The sequence below is a fragment of the Poromitra crassiceps genome, assembly GCF_964638095.1.
Source record: "Poromitra crassiceps genome assembly, chromosome: 11".
Taxonomy (NCBI): Eukaryota; Metazoa; Chordata; class Actinopteri; order Beryciformes; family Melamphaidae; genus Poromitra; species Poromitra crassiceps.
In genome coordinates, this window is record NC_139643.1 from 44801607 (window position 1) to 44817205 (window position 15599).

The 15599-nt window shown below is 43.6% G+C and overlaps 2 protein-coding genes across 2 annotated transcripts in view; one reads left to right on the forward strand and one right to left on the reverse strand.

The window, feature by feature from the left end:
* Nucleotides 1-15599, forward strand: part of LOC310785048 (poliovirus receptor homolog) — a gene marked incomplete at both ends in the record, with an annotated part of 198686 nt that overhangs the window by 134321 nt on the left and 48766 nt on the right.
* The window catches only part of LOC310785708 (nectin-2-like), a gene marked incomplete at both ends in the record, with an annotated part of 34033 nt that overhangs the window by 17469 nt on the left and 965 nt on the right, over nucleotides 1-15599 (reverse strand). The window contains 2 exons of the mRNA XM_083646847.1: nucleotides 4821-5088; nucleotides 10559-10671. Coding sequence (XP_083502973.1) covers nucleotides 4821-5088; nucleotides 10559-10671 — 381 coding nt within the window. The remainder of the gene's footprint in view (nucleotides 1-4820; nucleotides 5089-10558; nucleotides 10672-15599) is intronic.

Here is a 15599-nt window from a genome sequence, read left to right on the forward strand (position 1 = left end):
ATCATTCACTGCCAAGTGAGTGGTTCTTTATTCACACTCCAATAAGTGGTAATAGGATTGGCTGGTGCCGGCGCTGTATCCAATAAGTTATAATACGATTGGCTGTCAGGATTATGTATTCATACTTAAATAAGTTGTGATATGATTGGAGTGCTGGTGGTTCTATATCCAATAAGATGTAATATGATTGGCTGCCAGCGGGCCTGGATCCAATAAGGTGTAATATGATTGGCTCACGCTGATTCTGTACACAACAAGGTATGACTGCCTTCCACTGACTTTGAGACACTTCGTTCACCAAGCACAAGCTTGGCCCTGCTGCAGCTGTAGACAAAGGCAAGTCAGCAAGCTTTCCAATAGGTATTCCCTATAGTCTACACTGTACAGTACCTCCAATTTATGTCAGCAATGTCAGTTTAGGAGGCTTAGCCTACATCTAGCTGCAAGCCAGACAAAGAAGAACACATCTCCCCTCATGTTTTGTCTGCAAGACAGCCAGGTCCTGCTAATTCTCACGGGTGTTCTGCTCGGTGCGAGAGAAGCTTCCGCAGGCGATTCGGCATTGTCTTCTGAAGGTTTGCTGAGAATTACAGAAACTGGCCCAGGAGGGGAATACATGAAAGTAAATTTCAAACATTTCTTTCCGCGGACCGTAATGACTGCACCAACTGGGACTCTATAATGAATTTATTCTAATGACTGTGTTTTTTTTAATTGCTTACTGTACAGCGTCTCCACGGTGACTTACACAAGCGCCACGTGAAATACAGTTGGAGTGCAGCAGATAAGAAAATTCCCAGACGCAGTTTTGAGGCACCACCACACCTGTAGACAACATTTGATTTGAACTTTCTTTTCTTCTTCGATTCCATTTGTACAAAATAAATCAAATACAAATAAGCGCTGAAAGGAAATTGCCCCCAGATAGCGGAGGGAGACCTCAAGCGTCTCTCACATCTCACACCAACGAACGTAACTCATAATATAAACATCAAATGAAAAACTGTCTGCGTGCGTGCGTGCGTGCGTGTGTGTGTGTGCGCGCTGCAGGTTCCAGACTCTTCCTCCGGTGTCTTATAGGTTTTCCTTGGTTTCTTCATGGTCAGCAAAGAAAAATCTCCGTTGAATAGCAGCGTTAATTTTGTTGACTAAAACTAGAGCTAAAACTAGACTAAAATGACCCCTTTTCACTGACGAAAACTAGACGTTAACTAAATAAAAACAAAGTTGTCATGACGAAAAACTATTAGGAAATCTATTGACATTTTCATCAATGAATAAAAACTACATGAAAATAGGGAGAGAGGGACGTATTGGGAAGAGATCCAATCAGAAGGGAAGACGTTAAACAGTTAAATCTGTTGCCTGTATGTTCAAACCTTACTACCATTCCCTAATAACAGATTACTACATCTTTCCAATGAGTTTGGAAATTGTTGAGAAACATTTAAATAACTTTACACTTTACTCAAACTAAAACATTTCAGATGACTGAAATATTACTAAGACTAATTGACATTTTAGTCAAAAGACTATGACAAAAACTAAATCTAAATTTCCTACAGTATCAAAATGAACACTGTTGAATAGTCCGATCTTAACCGGATGAAGGTTAACGTTCGGACCATGGCGGGTGTCATGTGACTGGTCTGATTATCTTCATCAGAATAAAGTCGTAAACAATGTAACCACAGCCCAGTTAACATACCTAACACCACACATCTGCTCAGTCTTTGTGTATTTGGCAGCACCAACACCAGAAGTGATGTTGAACTCTGGTCGTGCACCAACACCAGAAGTGATGTTGACCTCTGGTCGTGCACCAACACCAGAAGTGATGTTGACCTCTGGTCGTACCTTGGCTTGTGTGGCTTCTTGTCATGATGTCACGCCAAAGGTTTGATATCAGACTTGTGTTGAAGTGAATAGCTCTTCTTTTCTGAACAAGTGTAACAACAACTACACTCTTCCAACCGCACCTCATTGTCACACTTGTTGGTTGAATGACATAAAGAAAGTGATTCACTTCAAAAGAAAATCAGCACACTGACTTTCGTATGTATTGTCAGAATCTGATTTGTTCACGTCTGTTTAGGCGCTACTGATTTTCAGACTGCTCCTCCATACACGGGCTGAATGAAAAGAGAATAATTACAATTCTCCAGTCTCCTCTACCGAAGCAACAGATAACAGAGGATCATCGACTCATCGAGGAATCGCTTTAACTCTGATTTAATTCAGGTTTTTAGATTTCGCAAATGTGTGAAGACGCTCACAGAGGAGGAGGAGGTGAAACTGACTGTGTGGAGAAGCTCACAGAGGAGTAGGAGGAGGTGAACCTGACTCTGTGTGGAGAAGCTCACAGAGGAGGAGGAGGTGAACCTGAGTCTGTGTGGAGAAGCTCACAGAGGAGGAGGAGGTGAACCTGACTGTGTGGAGAAGCTCACAGAGGAGGAGGAGGAGGTGAAGCTGACTCTGTGTGGAGAAGCTCACAGAGGAGGAGGAGGTGAACCTGACTCTGTGTGGAGAAGCTCACAGAGGAGGAGGAGGTGAACCTGACTCTGTGTGGAGAAGCTCACAGAGGAGGAGGAGGTGAAGCTGACTCTGTGTAGAGAAGCTCACAGAGGAGGAGGAGGTGAAGCTGACTGTGTGTGGAGAAGCTCACAGAGGAGGAGGAGGAGGAGGTGAAGCTGACTGTGTGGAGAAGCTCACAGAGGAGGAGGAGGAGGAGGTGAACCTGACTCTGTGTGGAGAAGCTCACAGAGGAGGAGGAGGAGGTGAAGCTGACTGTGTGGAGAAGCTCACAGAGGAGGAGGAGGTGAAGCTGACTATGTGTGGAGAAGCTCCCAGAGGAGGAGGAGGAGGTGAAGCTGACTATGTGTGGAGAAGCTCACAGAGGAGGAGGAGGAGGTGAAGCTGACTGTGTGGAGAAGCTCACAGAGGAGGAGGAGGTGAACCTGACTCTGTGTGGAGAAGCTCACAGAGGAGGAGGAGGTGAACCTGACTCTGTGTGGAGAAGCTCACAGAGGAGGAGGAGGAGGTGAACCTGACTCTGTGTGGAGAAGCTCACAGAGGAGGAGGAGGAGGTGAAGCTGACTCTGCGATGGGGTGTTTGCATACAGAAACGACAAGATGGCAAAGGCAAACTGGAGCAGGTGCAAAAGGAACATGAACACAGTCACACAGATCAAACTGTTTGCACCGAGACGTTCTGTAAGCACATTTTGTTTAACTGGGATCTCACTCTGTTGTTTCCTCTCTAACTAAACTAACCAAACCAAACTGTCAGCTAAATCCATGTAAAGCCGGGCTACTGTGGGAAATCCCATCACTTCCAACTGTGTAAACGGTTTAAACATGCTAGCACCTTAATCTGATTATGTACAATAACCGTGTTGTATTGTGAGAACAGACCCGTTGTTTTATTTTAACACGGGAAGCTAATCCACACCGATCACCAGCTGCTGACAGGACGTCAAGATGTTCATGTTCACGTCTTGACGTTAAATCCACAACACATTGTTCATGTCACAAATCCACCTCGCATTGTGTCTCATACAAGACTCATTTTAGCTCCTTGTTCCATGTTTTACACCAGTCAACATGTACAAACTCAGGCTCCTCTATTATCGTCACATTGCCGTAAAAAAACCAAAGCCAATATTGTGAAGATTAGGAAGAAAACGATCCCAACTCGAAGATGAGAGAGGTTCCACTGGAGGAAATCTAGGTCTCTATATATATATTATCCTTCCTATAATAAGAATGAGAAGTGTCCGCGTGCGTGCGTGCGTGCGTGCGTGTGAGTGAGTGAGTGAGTGAGTGTCGACTCCTCAATGATGACATCACCACTGTAATTATGACATTATCACTGCCGACTCCCCACTGTAATTATGTCATCAGTGATGTCATCCGTGATGATTTGGCGTCCAACTCCCACAGTTGGCGGTCCTATAGTATATCAAAATGACAATATTCGCATAATGTGTGTGTGAGTTTGACTCTTCATCCCAATCTCTCCACTCTGCTCTATCTAACCAAGCAGAGATAGCAAGAAAGTAATCTTCAAAAGCTTTGGTTTTATAACTCTAGCTCTGGGAGCAGACCTCATCTGCGACCTACAGAAGCATATCATTCTATCTACACCAATACCCTCATATTGGGGTGGGATGAAAATAACATCTCCACTGTCCGCTAGCTAGCTGCTAGCTTTGGTTTTTCGGGTCCAAGCGTTGCTTCTCTTTTAGCTGGCGGTGCTAAACGGATGGCTGACAGGCTGGCCAGAGCTCTTCAGTTTGATGCACGGTCCTGTTTTGAAAACCTGTTTGAAGCAAGGTCCTCTTTTGCTAAAAGCTTAAATGTTTTTGAACTGCAGCCCCTGGTGCTCTGTGTGCTTAAACTATGAGACATACAACAGCTTGTTATACACTAGCAGTGAGTCTGGACCCACTTGATTTAATGCACTACGTTATTCATTCTCTTAAAGACATTTTGAACTCAAGGCTTCTGTAAATGTATGAAATGTGTTTCAGAGACAAATGTTAATAGTGAGGTTGATCCTATATTATATACATTTTTTCCAAAGCCTTTGCTTATCCACCAAGGCAAAAGGCGGCTAGCTACTTTAAAGAATCTGAAATACAAGATCGTTTTGATTTGTTTAGCATTTTTTCCTCACTGCATAATTCCATTTGTGTTATTTTCATATATTTTATGTCTATTTTATTCTCAAATGTGAAAGATGTCCAAACTTCTGAGTGGTCCTGTATCCATTATCCATTATTCAAAGTAAGGAGCCGGAGGAGCTGGACTGGACTCACCGAGCATGACCAGGTTGGTGGTGCCCTGCTCGTTGCCCGAGGGGTAGGTGGCGTACTCGCAGGTGTAGCGGCCGGCGTCGGACATGTTGAGGTTGGAGATGCGGATGGACGGGTTCTCCAGAGTTCCCTGGATGAAGACCACCCGGTTCTGGAAGGCCGCGTTGGGGAAGCTCTGTCCGTAATTGGGGTGGAACACAGCAATGTTGTCCCGCTGGCTGTCCCGCTGGCTGTCCCGCTGGCCGTCAACGGGCTCCCATATCCAAGAAACCTGGGAGAGAGAGAGAGAGAGGGAGAGAGAGAGAGAGAGAGAGAGAGAGAGAGAGAGAGAGAGAGAGAGAGAGAAAAAAGGACTATGGTTAGCGCGATGTAGGATTTGAAAGCCGATAGCAATGCTAGTATTGTATTGATATGTATTGATGCCGATAGGGGGGTATTTGAATGCAAAGTTCCCTCGACCAAGTAAACTTTAAGAATTCGCCATCTTCGGCTGCTCGGACTCCTCTCTGAGCTTCCCTACAACTGTGCAACAGTCTCTGACACAGGGGACAACTGTCACCAAGAAACTCATTCTGCAGGAATGGAAGTCCCCCTCCCCACCTTCTTTTCAGCTGTGGTTGGCGGACATGATCTCTGTTATACGGATGGAGAGACTCAGGTTCCTGAGGACCAACTGACTTCAAATATTTTTAATGATCTGGGACGTGTTTCTGGCCTACCTTGACAAGGTTAGGGGCGACGGGTGACTCGCCCGGCGGGTTTCTCATAGACCCATTGTGTGGGATTCCATGCACAACATCTCTTACAAGTACATAAGCACCTTATTCAGCTGGTAGCACCACGTTGTAATATTGGAATGTCGATATCGATATATACGTATGTATGCTTTTTCTTTATTTCATTTTCCTGTGTCTGAGTTTGTTTGTTTTTTGGGTATTCTGAAAATTGAAAAAATAAAATATTGAAAGGAAAAAAAGCCAAGTACATTTTTGCATTCACTAACTTCTAAGTTATTTTAGTCTATTTTCTTTTTAGACTAAATGGCTCAATGTATGTTCTTTAATAATGTTTATCTATTTATTGATGTATTATGTAATGTTAATTGGCTTATTTATTATGTTGATTGTTAATTGTCCTGCCCCTGGTGTCAATGGACCTATAGCCTACATCACACATAGGCAAAATACGGGCCCGCCGGCGCCTCCTGTGTGGCCCGCGATGGAATTGCATTTTTTTTTTTTTTTTTTTACAATGCATCTGAAACAACATGCAAGATACCCGCTGAATAAGTTTCCAAATGTTCATGTCATTCTGGCCAATACTCCACTTCTGTTATAGCATTTCAGTCCGGAATATGGAATATCTTTCAATAATCTTTACGGCTAAAAGGCTAAAAGTAATCTCATGTGTAAGAAATGACTGTTCTACATTGAAGTAAACATTTAAATAATTAACTCGTTGGTTTTGGATTTATTTAGCTTCAAGAGTGTATTTTTGTTCTTGTGTGACCCTCAACACATGCTTTGAGAATCCCGGGCCACTTACTGATACTTATGCTTAAATTAACCCACTCATATTCTGGTTTATTTCAAGAAAAACATTTCGGCTAGTGGAAATTCTAATTGCCTGGTAACTTTAAAATCTAGCAGCCATATTGGCAGGTGGTCAAAAAAGTTAATTTCAAGCCCTGCAGGGAGAGCAGGTGGTGACATAGGAGTGAGTGAGAAAAAGCAAAATTCTGTACAGTATTCACATTTGCAAGTGTGCGGCCGGGAACCTCGTATATTTCTCATTTTCATTCACAGAATGTGACTCTTGTCAGGGTGGAAAAGGCATTGAGACCATCCAGCACACACAGCTCAAAGTCTCCATTGAAAGCCAGACTAATGACATTCCTCCAGTGTGAGCAGCTCTGTGAGGTGGATGAGCCGCTGCAGATATTCACGATTTCACTCCTACAGGAAACTCTTATTGAACTGATTGTATCACACTTCACTCCTACAGGAAACTCTTATTGAACTGATTGTATCACACTTCACTCCTACAGGAAACTCTTATTGAACTGATTGTATCACACTTCACTCCTACAGGAAACTCTTATTGAACTGATTGTATCACACTTCACTCCTACAGGAAACTCTTATTGAACTGATTGTATCACACTTCACTCCTACAGGAAACTCTTATTGAACTGATTGTATCACACTTCACTCCTACAGGAAACTCTTATTGAACTGATTGTATCACACTTCACTCCTACAGGAAACTCTTATTGAACTGATTGTATCACACCTGCACAAATTAAAAAGACGTCTCCTCTTTCTCCCTTTTATCACTGTACACCAAAAGAAACATAATCCAATGGAGCTGCTCAGTGGCCAACAGCAAGATATGGAAGTACCGGGCCCATTACTGGTGTGTGTATTGTGTGTGTTTAACACTTCTTCACCCCGAAATTATAGTTGCTGTTGATATAAAGAATTATGTTATTCTCAACTTGTCTGGTTGGTTACTATAAAAGTTAAAACTACATCCATCTTCAACCGCTTACAGTCAGGTCTCGGTCTGCCTCCCAGCTGGACATGCCTGAAAAACCTCACTGGGGAGGTGACCAGGAGGCATCCTTACGAGATGCCACCTCAACTGGCTCCTTTCTATGGGAATGTGAAGGAGCAGCGGTTCTACACCGAGTCCCTCATGGATGACTGAGCTTCTCAACCCTATCCCTAAGGTAGATGCCAGGCATCCTCCTGAGGAAACATATTCCGGCCACTTGTATCTCGTCCTTTCGGCCATGACTCCACAGTTCATGGAGCAGCTGGATTTGCGTAAGATCATGAGATCACGATCGTCATGATCATGAGATCACATGACAAATGCATCTTGCCACGCTCCGATCTATCTATTGGTTGGAATCTGAGCCGCCAGTGGTTCACACCAATCAGCATCCAGAGGCAGCTATGGGCGGGCTTTAGTGTGACGCTAGCGAGAGCGAGCCCATGAGAGATGTGATAGACAGATGGCTCATCCAATCACCTGTCAGGTGTTTTTTAAACGGTTTTGTGAGTGACTCCTTCCCTCCCAGATGGTTATGTGGAAACAAACCGATTGAGCGGTAGATCGAGAGCTTTGTCTTCTGGCTCAGCTTTTTCCCCCGAATGCAAAATAGCTGCTGCTCCGATTCCCCCGGCTCATCTCACGCTCCGTAGTCCCCTCACTCACCAACAAGACCCCGAGGTTGAAACTCATTGGATTTCAAATGAGTGATTCAGTTTTCAGAATCAGAATCAGAATCACTTGTATTGTTATAATACGCAAGATTACATGGAATTTGTCTTAGTGTAAGTATGCAGCTGCAGCATAGCGGTCATATCGATATTCAAAGATAAAAGGAAAATAGGAATAAAAGAAAAAATCGCAACATTGCAAGTGCAGTCCAATATATACATGAATAGGAGGAGTGTTAAGTAGGCATTAAATAAATAGGTTAAACGATTAACAGTCAAGACGGTCAAGGTGTTGCCAAATCAATATTGCTGTTTCAGTAATACGAGTATATAGCATATTCCTGACAAGCATCGAGATTTGTTCTATTTACATTTTTCTTTTGACCACAATGAAATGCTGAAATAAAATTCCTTTGGGGTAAGATATGTCCTACTGAATTAAAGCTGTGTGAGTAAAAGAGCCATGCAGGAATCTAGTATAGACGCTCTCTCAGACATGCAAACACTCTCTCAAGGCCCCGCTGCCATTTTCAAGAACATCCTTTGAAACGAGGGCCATCTTACCAGCTTTTCCTCTTCACATCTAAAGATATTCGAGATACATCGATAGATTTCATCACTGTGTGGATCTCTACCGGCGAGGCAGAGTGCCCGCCACGCTGCGCCACATTGATTTCTTTCCTCTCCAGTTGTCAGAGTGTCAAATGACGCCGTCCAAGTGACCCGGGAAGTGGAAGGAATTAAGTTTATCAATAAACATTTAGTAAACATCTATTAGATGTGTGCCCTGTAGAGGGAAAGGAACGAGGGAGCAGCGGGGGTCGGGTTGTCATGGTAACCCAGGTGTCAGCACAAATTTACACCGTATGAACCCCCCTCGTTAGCTGCAGAAACCCCCCTCGTTAGCCGCAGAAACCCCCCTCGTTAGCTGCAGATTGGAGGGGAAAGGTGAGCGGAGGCACTTCAGCCTGTCTGCCGTTTCACTGGTTAAATCTCAACAAACTGCCTATCGACTCGGCCCATGACTCACTGAGGGATCGGGTCACACCTGGATCTGAACCACACTGACACAAACAGCTACTGCTTGTGCCAGGTTGTCAGTTGGACTATATTGACTTTCAAATAGTCAGAACCGTCTGGCACTCTTCAACCTTCACACCCTCTCCAAATGGCCTGGGCAGGCTGAAAATAACTGTGAGAGATATACACTACCAGTCAAACGTTTGGACACAATACATTTTTTTGCTATTTTCCACATTTTAGAACAACAGTAAAGATATCACAACTATGAAAATAACACAAATGTAATTAATCAGTGAGGAAAAAATCTATCCAAACGATCTTATATTTTAGATTATTTGAAGTAGCCGCCCTTTGCTTATTATTATAATAATAATAATAATTAATATTTTCCTGATTCCCCCCCCCCATTTTCTCCCCAATTTCCCCCTGCTGCCCTGGTCGACCAGGACACATACCCTCAATCCGGCTTCCCACCCGCAGACACAGCCAACCGTGCCTGTATGGACGCCCGACCAAGCCAGAGGTAACACGGGGGCGTCCAAACTTTTGACTCGTAGTGTATTTACTACTCACGCTAGTTCAGGGAGCAACATGCAAGGAAAACACGATATTTGTAATTTTCCCAATAATATTTGTAGTACACAATAATCCAACTTTTCTGTCGTTTTTTTAATTACTTGATTTGTACAAAATGTCACAGCGCCCAGATGTCCATAGTATTCGCATGACATATCAGATGCCACAGCCTTAATCAAATATTAAATATTAAGTTCATTAATAACAGCCAGGTGACAGCATCGTTAACAAACCAGTGTTATGCCTACATTTGTATCGCCTCAATAAATGAGTTTTCCTGGCAGGCCTGAGTGTTGTTGTTTTGCCGCTGCACCAGGAAAAGATCACAGGGGAAACGTTGACCTTTCGTGACTTCGACAAGATTCACCGATCACAGATACAGACATCCAATTAAAGCAGCCTTTTCTTCATTTACACTCTCCAGTGAATTCACTAAATTGGGCAAAACTTAAGACAAGCAAATCTTATTTTGAAAAGCTCAGCTTAAGAAGAAAGTATGATACCAGTACCAGTACCCATAATGTGATACGGATACCAATAGAGTACTTGATATGATATCTTGTTTAAGCCATACTTTTGAATGTCTTCTCGGCACGCTGAACTGTCAACTCCGTCACACACACCGCGCTCGACGTCACCACCACAGACTGTATGGGTCGTAGCTGCTGCGGCAGTGGACCAATCACACGTCACATTAAATCGAAGAACGCTTGCGGTGATTGGCTGCGAGCAAAACCATACAAATAGACATTTTCTTCTAGAAAAAAAGGTGATCAAATGCAGGTAACTGCATCGTTTGACCGGAGGAGATTAGATACTACTTGGTACTGGGTTATTCCGGTCGATACCCAGGGAGCCGACAGTTACAGCAGGAGGGATGTGTCTCCCTTCAGGTTAGCCTCTTAGCGGACTCACCTGTGTGAGTTTGGTGCGGCCTCCTCCATCGATGAACTGGCAGCGGAGATCCACAGACTCTGTGGGGTAGGCCTCTACCTCCTCCTCCACTCGCACTCTCTGAGCCCCCACACCTGCACAGACGACAAGACCAGACAGACAGACAGACAGACAGACAGGGGGATTATGCAACCAGCTGCAACACCAATTTTGTTTGAATAATTAAACGATTGTTTGTTTGTTTGTTTCCATATTTCACATTTTGTAAACTGCCATGGCAATAACTGGAGAGAGAAGAGACCGAGACCGAGAAGGAGAGAACATAGAAGAGGAGGAGGAGAGAGAGAGAGAGAGAGAGAGAGAGAGAGAGACACTTCAACTATTTCATTATGAATCTGGATTTATTTTAATGCAGTTGCTGTCGGTTATGTTTTAAATTAATTTTAAATGAAGGTTATATATGAGGACAGTGCAAAGACAGAGAGAGAGAGAGAGAGAGAGAGAGAGAGAGACACACAGACAGAAAGCAGATGCAGAGAGAGGTTAGGAAGGGTTAGAGAGAGAGAGAGAACAAGGTTAGGAAGGGTTAGAGAGAGAGAGGAGAGAAGGAGAGAGAGAGAGAGAAGATCCGAATCATCAGGCTTTGATAGAAGAGCCTTAGGCAGTGTGTTATAACTCCTTTAAGCCGGGCGCTCCTCATTAGAGCAGAGCCCGTCCACCAGGAGGCGCATCACTAGGGGGGCGGGCCTCCAGGAGCGCCGCGTCAAGGCCTCCGCCCGTTCGCTAATCCGTTTGAAATTCAATGGGCGCAGCCGCACGTCCTTAACGGAGATCACACATCGCTCTGCTGCACTGCAACCAGACATTCACACTTTAAAGGAGATGAGAGGGTTTGAGGGTTATAGCCTCAAACACCGTCTGAAAACTGAGTGTGCAGCGGCCGCTGACCAGCAGGCTGCTTCACCAAACTGCATCTCAAATGGCCTAGCAAGCAGGTTCCTTTTCAATTAAAATCCCAGGCTGCATTTGTTTTTCTGTGATCGATTGAGTCTGAAGAATAAGGAGCTCCACATGGTGATGAGATGGTGTGAGATCAGTGACTGTAAAATGAAAAACAACACAGTTGCATGTAGTGTTAAACCGTCATGTAGCATGTAGGTATTTATCCAACACACTGCATGTTACAGCAGCTAGTAAAGCAGGTAGGTATTTATCCAACACACTGCATGCTACAGCAGCTAGTAAAGCATGTAGGTATTTATCCAACACACTGCATGTTACAGCAGCTAGTAAAGCAGGTAGGTATTTATCCAACACACTGCATGCTACAGCAGCTAGTAAAGCATGTAGGTATTTATCCAAAACACTGCATGCTACAGCAGCTAGTAAAGCATGTAGGTATTTATCCAACACACTGCATGCTACAGCAGCTAGTAAAGCAGGTAGGTATTTATCCAACACACTGCATGCTACAGCAGCTAGTAAAGCATGTAGGTATTTATCCAACACACTGCATGCTACAGCAGCTAGTAAAGCATGTAGGTATTTATCCAACACACTGCATGCTACAGCAGCTAGTAAAGCATGTAGGTATTTATCCAACACACTGCATGCTACAGCAGCTAGTAAAGCAGGTAGGTATTTATCCAAAACACTGCATGCTACAGCAGCTAGTAAAGCATGTAGGTATTTATCCAAAACACTGCATGCTACAGCAGCTAGTAAAGCAGGTAGGTATTTATTCAACACACTACATGCTACAGCAGCTAGTAAAACATGTAGGTATTTATCCAACACACTGCATGCTACAGCAGCTAGTAAAGCATGTAGGTATTTATCCAACACACTGCATGCTACAGCAGCTAGTAAAGCATGTAGGTATTTATCCAACACACTGCATGCTACAGCAGCTAGTAAAGCAGGTAGGTATTTATCCAACACACTGCATGCTACAGCAGCTAGTAAAACATGTAGGTATTTATCCAACACACTGCATGCTACAGCAGCTAGTAAAGCATGTAGGTATTTATCCAACACACTGCATGCTACAGCAGCTAGTAAAGCAGGTAGGTATTTATCCAACACACTGCATGCTACAGCAGCTAGTAAAGCATGTAGGTATTTATCCAACACACTGCATGCTACAGCAGCTAGTAAAGCATGTAGGTATTTATCCAACACACTGCATGCTACCACAGCTAGTAAAGCAGGTAGGTATTTATTCAACACACTGCATGCTACAGCAGCTAGTAAAGCAGGTAGGTATTTATTCAACACACTGCATGCTACAGCAGCTAGTAAAGCAGGTAGGTATTTATTCAACACACTGCATGCTACAGCAGCTAGTAAAGCATGTAGGTATTTATCCAACACACTGCATGCTACAGCAGCTAGTAAAGCATGTAGGTATTTATCCAACACACTGCATGCTACAGCAGCTAGTAAAGCAGGTAGGTATTTATTCAACACACTGCATGCTACAGCAGCTAGTAAAGCATGTAGGTATTTATCCAACACACTGCATGCTACAGCAGCTAGTAAAGCATGTAGGTATTTATCCAACACACTGCATGCTACAGCAGCTAGTAAAGCAGGTAGGTATTTATCCAAAACACTGCATGCTACAGCAGCTAGTAAAGCATGTAGGTATTTATCCAACACACTGCATGCTACAGCAGCTAGTAAAGCATGTAGGTATTTATCCAACACACTGCATGCTACAGCAGCTAGTAAAGCATGTAGGTATTTATCCAACACACTGCATGCTACAGCAGCTAGTAAAGCAGGTAGGTATTTATCCAAAACACTGCATGCTACAGCAGCTAGTAAAGCATGTAGGTATTTATTCAACACACTGCATGCTACAGCAGCTAGTAAAGCATGTAGGTATTTATCCAAAACACTGCATGCTACAGCAGCTAGTAAAGCATGTAGGTATTTATCCAAAACACTGCATGCTACAGCAGCTAGTAAAGCAGGTAGGTATTTATCCAACACACTGCATGCTACAGCAGCTAGTAAAGCATGTAGGTATTTATCCAACACACTGCATGCTACAGCAGCTAGTAAAGCATGTAGGTATTTATCCAACACACTGCATGCTACAGCAGCTAGTAAAGCAGGTAGGTATTTATTCAACACACTGCATGCTACAGCAGCTAGTAAAGCATGTAGGTATTTATCCAACACACTGCATGCTACAGCAGCTAGTAAAGCATGTAGGTATTTATCCAACACACTGCATGCTACAGCAGCTAGTAAAGCAGGTAGGTATTTATTCAACACACTGCATGCTACAGCAGCTAGTAAAGCATGTAGGTATTTATCCAACACACTGCATGCTACAGCAGCTAGTAAAGCAGGTAGGTATTTATTCAACACACTACATGCTACAGCAGCTAGTAAAGCAGGTAGGTATTTATCCAACACACTGCATGCTACAGCAGCTAGTAAAGCATGTAGGTATTTATCCAAAACACTGCATGCTACAGCAGCTAGTAAAGCAGGTAGGTATTTATCCAACACACTGCATGCTACAGCAGCTAGTAAAGCAGGTAGGTATTTATCCAACACACTGCATGCTACAGCAGCTAGTAAAGCAGGTAGGTATTTATCCAAAACACTGCATGCTACAGCAGCTAGTAAAGCATGTAGGTATTTATCCAACACACTGCATGCTACAGCAGCTAGTAAAGCAGGTAGGTATTTATCCAACACACTGCATGCTACAGCAGCTAGTAAAGCATGTAGGTATTTATCCAACACACTGCATGCTACAGCAGCTAGTAAAGCAGGTAGGTATTTATTCAACACACTGCATGCTACAGCAGCTAGTAAAGCATGTAGGTATTTATCCAACACACTGCATGCTACAGCAGCTAGTAAAGCAGGTAGGTATTTATTCAACACACTACATGCTACAGCAGCTAGTAAAGCAGGTAGGTATTTATCCAACACACTGCATGCTACAGCAGCTAGTAAAGCATGTAGGTATTTATCCAAAACACTGCATGCTACAGCAGCTAGTAAAGCAGGTAGGTATTTATCCAACACACTGCATGCTACAGCAGCTAGTAAAGCAGGTAGGTATTTATCCAACACACTGCATGCTACAGCAGCTAGTAAAGCAGGTAGGTATTTATCCAAAACACTGCATGCTACAGCAGCTAGTAAAGCATGTAGGTATTTATCCAACACACTGCATGCTACAGCAGCTAGTAAAGCAGGTAGGTATTTATCCAACACACTGCATGCTACAGCAGCTAGTAAAGCATGTAGGTATTTATCCAACACACTGCATGCTACAGCAGCTAGTAAAGCAGGCATAGTGCTTCTATTTAGTGCCAGGTCTGCAGTGATGTTGTCATGTCAAGAACACGCGACCATCTGCAACTGAGGCCCAAAATCCTACATAACACATCTTCTCTGCAACCTCTCCTTCCTCTCAGCTTCAGTGAGAGAGGTGTGAGTGTGCGCCCGCAGCAGCCTATTCTCTCAGAACAGGAATCAGCACTATAGCCCATTCTGTCAGGTGTCTGCTCAAACACACTCGACAGAAGAGCCGCTTCAACAGGAGAACCTGGCTTCAACAGGAGAACCTGGCTTCAACAGGATAACCTGGCTTCAACAGGAGAACCTGGCTTCAACAGGAGAACCTGGCTTTAACAGGAGAACCTGGCTTCAACAGGAGAGCCTGGCTTCAACAGGAGAACCTGGCTTCAACAGAAGAGTTTGGTTTCAACAGAAGAGCCAACTATATGCAGATTGAGAGGACACTCCTTTTGGGTGATCAGATTCCAATCTGATCACCCAAAAGGCATGTTAATGCCAGGTGTAAATGAAATCAGGCTAATGTGGTCAAGGACTATCCGATTGCAATCGGATCACAGAAAACGCATGTTAGTGCCAGGTGTAAATGTAAGGTGACCAGATTTCTCAAATGAAAATCGGGGACATTTCCAGTCCGGCAATCAATATATCATTAAAATATCCAATGTTATTACCCATGAAATAGAAAAGGGGGATGATTCCGGTTTCATTTATTAATAAATTAATAAACTGT